The sequence below is a fragment of the Podarcis pityusensis genome (genome assembly GCF_964106645.2).
Source record: "Podarcis pityusensis genome assembly, chromosome: 10".
Taxonomy (NCBI): domain Eukaryota; kingdom Metazoa; phylum Chordata; class Lepidosauria; order Squamata; family Lacertidae; genus Podarcis; species Podarcis pityusensis.
In genome coordinates this window covers 46,232,259-46,238,058 of record NC_138035.1, presented here as the reverse complement: position 1 = coordinate 46,238,058, position 5,800 = coordinate 46,232,259, and the positions used below count along the sequence as shown (strand labels likewise).

Here is a 5,800-nt window from a genome sequence, read left to right as displayed (position 1 = left end):
CTACCTGTAATTGAATGTTTTGTGTAATGTTTCAGTGAGATCAGTAATGTGTTAAAATGTGTGTTTGGCAATTAGAATTTGAAACCCCAAGGAATCATTGCTTGTCCATCCTATACAAGTCAGACTACTTACACATTCTCCTAAATAATCATGGATGTGCTCTAACCACTAATGTTGCCATAATTTACTGGTTTCAGTGGAAACATTCCAGAGTTAGGTCAGCCTCCGTTGCTGAGTATCTTTGCTAAGAAATGTGATAGAAGGAAAAAGAGAGTGGGGTTATTTTTACCAACCTTCTTTGTCCCAAGAGGGTACTGGTATATGCTAAACCTAGAACTATGTTAAGTTTACAAATACTTTGAGGCCTGAAAGACATCAGATGCCCAAATGGAGTAGTCTTACAAGCTGCTTGTTTCTAGATAATTCAAAACTATTATTGGCTATGCATAAAGAATCCTATGTAGTCTGCTTGTTCTCAAGTAAAAAAATACCAGGTTAATTGAGCCACAAATTCATGGAAGCGTGGGGTATCTGAAATGTACAGGCAAGGTTCCCCAGATGCTTGCTGTTGTTTGCAAAAATATGGACAGCACAAGTTGACCAACTATGAGTTGGGTATTCGTTTTATCTTGGCTACTGAAGTCCAGTCACAAGAACCTGAAGTTACTGGGGCAGGAACTGTATTTCAGAATGCTGAATCACAGTACAGTATTGGGATTTTTTCTAATCCTAGCTAAAGAAACCAGCTGCATGCAGGTGACTTGGCAAAAGGTTCAGTTTTTTATAAAGCCTTTCATTTTTTGATAAACTGTGAAGCAGATAGCACAGGCAATAGTTGATACTATGGCCTGGGTTACTGCTTGGTTGGTAGTTTCTTGCAACCTTGTCTGCCTTTGAGAACTGAATCTTAACTATACTGAAAAATGCTCATTAACATCCTTGGGTTGGAAAGAAGTCTGTTTCACTGGTAAGATCTGGCACTCTGTTCGTGGGTGAGTATAACTTGTGTGTGCTGCTGTACTTATTGGTAGTCTGGACAGGCAGGACTACTATACAAAGCAGCCTTGTACATAGCCCTGTGTGGGAGAAATCTCTTGCCAGTTCTAGTCCTCCCATGCTCCAAATAGGGCTTTTGCAGAGCTCTGCCAATTTTGAAGCAGCTGGGCTTTTTTCTCACCATCACTGGATTTTAGGTAGAAAAGGAGCCAGCAAAGAAACGTAGCTGGTTAACTGCATTCATATGAGAAAGGATGACTACACCAAAATGCATTAGTCTTGGTTCTGCAGCTACAGCAATTTCCTAAGAGATTGTGCATGACTTTTCTGTACAGTATAAAATATAGTGCCAAACAATCGTATATACAATGCTTTTTGTCACAGCTTTTGGATAAGATTGTTTTATTCATATCTCATCCTTTATTTCCTCACAGCTGTTCATTTGCAGAACACTACAGGCTGTAACATTAAGTAATCCTAAACGTGTATGTGCATGTACCTTAAAGTTGCAGGAAAGATTCATACAGCCTTCCTGCAGCTTAAGATACAGTATGTATTCCTGGCCCAAAAAAGTTCCTCCTGGGTTTTCAAATGTGAGTCTTTAGTGGGAACCAAACTCATAACTCACCATGGTGGTGGTGTTTTTTTTAAAAAAAAAATAAACACCAAACTGCCTGTGTCTTTTTAAATAACTGGCTGTGTTTTGATAATTGCAGTTAATCGTAACCCTCCCCTCAAATTCATTGCTCACTTTTTTAAAAGGTTAGTATTTCCCGGTTAATACATACTGTGTAACATCACTTTTCAAACTCTGTATAGTTCTGTATTTCTTCTGCTTATTCTAGTTCACAGGATTAGGTTTTTGGCAAGGTATTACTAGCTACTTGTCTTTCATGATAGTGTACTTTCTGTCTCCCTTGGCACAGCAAATCTGAAGCAAACATCTCCAAGAAGAATGCAATAGGAGAAACTTGTTCTCAAAAGTGCCAGCATAAGAGGTTTTATTACAGCTCAAGGCATTTCGGAATTCATGTTCCTTCAGGAGCAATCTTAAACTTTCACAATACAAATACTTCCTATCTGTCACCATGGTCTTCCTCATAGTGCCAGATAGGTAGCAATATTTGTGCAAGCTGCTTCAGCTGCCTAATGTTCACATTCTGTAGAATATTGCTTCTTGAGTAAAAGCTGATTTCCAAAACTAGTAAGTCCATGCTTTGTGGGGAAGAGTTTCTCCTTTTGTATTATTACTGGCTTCTGTGCCTAGTTTGTTTCTAACTCATCCATTCTCAGTGGATCTGCAGTTCAACATCTGTGTTAGGATTATCACTGTCAGGATATCTTAAAGGACATTTGTACTGATGCGGAGTGGGGAGCTCGCATTGGCAGAAGCAGCCCTGTCTCTGGTGGTGTCTCCTTGTCAAGGCGCAGAAGCTTTCAATGGGAAGCAACCTCTATCTCCTAGCATTTCCACTTGCCAGGTTGTCTTTTCTGTCTGGGTTGTGTGTGTTGGATTTGTATTGAAAGAACAGTTCCATGGCTTCATGTATGAATGACCAGCCCTACTGCTACACTAGCAACTGTTAACATGCATTTTAGTGTAAACCCATTAGCTAGCCCGCCCTACTCTCCCTGTGACATGTCTTCCCAGTTCTTGCTCTGTAAGAGAACTGTTTAATCTCTTGCCAATTTAATTGTAATGGGTGGATATTTGGGATGCTTTACCTGTAAACCTAATTTCAATGCTAATAAAGGAAATTGATTTTTCTTTGACACCGCGTTTTTGTTCAGAATAGAGGGGAGCTTAGCAAAGGTTAGCAGGTCTAAACCAAATGTACTAGAAGACAGAACTCCTTCCATGCTTTTAGTAGCTACACAGAAAGTAGAATACAATTGCAGGGGCCTTTCTTCTAGGCCCTTCAACATAGTGAGGAGAAGCTACCAGTGAAATATTCAGTTATGTATCCATACCAGGCCTTTCAAGGGCAGTAATGAAGTAGCTTGAGCTATACTTGGAAGCCATTTCCTCCTAATTAGACCAATGTTTCCCAAACTTTGGTCTCCAGTTGTTTTTGGACTACATTTCTCATCATCCCTGACCACTGGTCCTGCTAGCAAGGGATGATGGGAGTTGTAGTCGAAAAACAGCTGGACACCCAAGTTTGGGAACCCCTGCTCTAGGCTCATAAGAGCTATGGATGCTGTTATAAAACCAATAAAAACCTCAAGACACCCATTTCCTTTTCTGCTTGAGAGAGCCCAGCCGCTGGTGTCTGAAGCCCGTCACTTCCGTGGTAAAATGTAATGAAAGGATCCGTTCTGCCTCCTCGTCCTTTTAATATATCCGAAATTATAATGCCCAGTTCCGTGGTTTTTGCCGAGTTCTGCAGTCCCAAACCTTACACGGGCATCCGCTCAGCGCCTGCCGTCGGGAAATGGGTTTATATGGGAATGGTCCTCCCAAGCGGCAGGCGGCGCCCTTCCTGCCCAGGAGCCTGTCTGTGTCGACCGTTACAGGAAGCCGCTGAAGCCGGCATGGCGAGTGAGAAATTTTGAAGAGTCCTTGCCTCTCTGTACGAAGAGGTCTAAGCGGCGGCCCCCGCAGGCCAGGCTTCCATTGCCCTTTGGCTTCTCTGCCTTGGAAACATGAAGGCCCGTGTGAGCCTCAGGCGGCTTCTCGCCTCAAAGAGGCGTTGCCACAAATCCCGCCCCCTCCGCTTTCATTGCCTTGATTCTTCCACTTCCTGCTCCGGGTCACGAGCTTCCGGGGAGCGGGAAGACTCAAGAAGCGGCAACCAGCCTGCCGCTCGCCTCCGAGATGGACAAGTCGGCTCCTTTGGCAGAGTACGCGAGGGGAGAGGAGCGGGGGAGGGGAGGCCCGGCGAGAGGTGTTCTCTCTGCCTGGTGCGGGCGGGCGGGAGGGAGGGGGGAGCCTGCAGCGAGCGTGGGCTTTGTCCGCGTGCGCGTCCGTTGGCCGGGTGGGAGGGAGGGAGGGAGAGCCGTTAGCTGAGCCTCGCGCGCCAGCTGATAGGCGCTCGGAAGGTTGCCAGGCAACGGAGCGGCCTGCCCAGCCCTTCCCTACTGTTTCCCACAGTGGACATGAGGGCAATATTGGGCAGCCTCCCTGAGCTGCCATTTGTCATAAATACAGCCGTCCCCCTTCTGATAGCCTTGTTCTCAATGAAGCTGCCTAATCTCCTCTTGAGAGCGCTTCAAACTAATGGTCAACCACCACATCCTGTGGCAGTGAGTCCCACAGTTCCACTTTTCATCCGTTCGCATATGTTCATTTGGTGGTTTTAAGGTGGGGCGCTTAGGATGAGGGGCTCCCGCAAAGTCAGGTTGTTAGAAATCCCACTAAACCTCCATGGCTTAGGGAACTCTCCCCAATATCTCTTGGACTACTTCCTCTTCCATCAAGGTGCTTGAAATATTGGAAGCTTTCTCTGGCTGTCCTACTTTCTGAAGTGCTGCAGGTAGATGACTAGGCCATTTCAGTGGTGACTCCTTGCCTTCCCTAGGCAGGTTTGCCTGGCGGTCTTGTTGGTATCAATTCTGGCCAAGTTATATGTTTTAGTCAACGTCAATTTGAGTTTTACTATCTGATTAGACTGTTGCTTTTAGGTTATATGGTGTTATGTGTTAAGTTATGACCTCGTGTCTTTTGTAACCCACCCTGGTGTGGCAACATTTAGGTTGAAGGAGCTAAATAACCATATTCTGTCATGACACTTAAGCACACTTTACCAAGGCAAACTCCCACCACCTATCCTTAACTTCACAGACCAAGTTAAATGGAGCCTCCTGGCCATCAGGTGCTGGAGGTGACTTGCTACCTTTCTGTAGCATTTGGCTGGCCATTGCTCCGGTGCTGGATTAGACGTAGAAGAGACACCACAAAATTAGTTCAAGTTAGAGAGGTGGGGTCTAAATCTCAAAAATTATTTTTCCATCCAAAAATTACCCATTCCTTTGATAGGAGGCAAAGTTTTTCCGTGCTTCAAATTGCTTTTCTTCCTCCCCGCAATTTCCCATGTTTGCAGAGAGAAAAGGAAAAACATTTTTTTTTATCAGTGTCACAAAACCATGTTGCATTCTTCACAGAACACATAATTAATTAATTGCTGCAAGGTGCAGTGAAGCCCACAACCTAAAGATTGATTTAAAAAAAAAAAAAGACTTTATCCATGAATTTGTCTCTCACCATATTTTAGCCATTAAAGGTAAGTAGAAAATCCAGGTTTAGTGGATGTATGCCTCTGAATGCAAGATGATTCTGTGGAAAATAACAGTGAAAACCATCATCTTCACGCCCAGCTTGTGAGCCTCCAGAGGCATTTGGTTGGCAGCTATTGGGAAAAGAATGCTAGTAAACTGTATAGGAAAAGTGAATACTGAGATTGGTGAATACTGATGTATTTCAAAGATGTTCAAAGATGGCAGAAATTATCTAATGTGCAAGTAGAGCCTTTTCTTTTCAGCATCTGATTCTGTTGAAGATTATTATAATTAGGTGACTGCTAGAATTTTGCTGTTGAGGATATTTCTTTATTAGATGTAAAGTTTCAGATTTCACACATGCAGATCAGGTATTGTAAAACAATTTCATTCAATTATTTTTGGAAGTGTCTCTTGTTTCAAATTATAATATGAAATTTTAGGTTCACTTTAAACTTTTATTATTTAGAAGTAATTAAAATAAAATAACGTTGTTGTTTAGTCGATTAGTCGTGTCCAACTCTTCGTGACCCCACGGACCAGAGCACACCAGTAATTCCTGTCTTCCACTGCCTCCCGCAGTTTG

The 5,800-nt window shown here is 43.3% G+C and overlaps 1 protein-coding gene across 3 annotated transcripts in view; it reads left to right on the top strand.

Annotated features, from left to right (window-relative positions):
- The first annotated feature begins 153 nt into the window (after window positions 1-153).
- The window catches only part of NUP107 (nucleoporin 107), a 27,293-nt gene continuing 21,646 nt past the window's right edge, over window positions 154-5,800 (top strand). Inside the window, exon 1 of one of the 3 annotated variants that reach the window (XM_080971998.1) lies at window positions 154-3,840. In XM_080971998.1, the coding sequence (XP_080828124.1) occupies window positions 3,815-3,840 (26 nt within the window). In that variant the 5' untranslated portion in view covers window positions 154-3,814. Of the gene's footprint in view, window positions 3,841-4,010; window positions 4,243-5,559; window positions 5,586-5,800 lie in introns of those variants that run through there. The other 2 variants (XM_080971999.1, XM_080972000.1) reach the window with 2 other exon arrangements.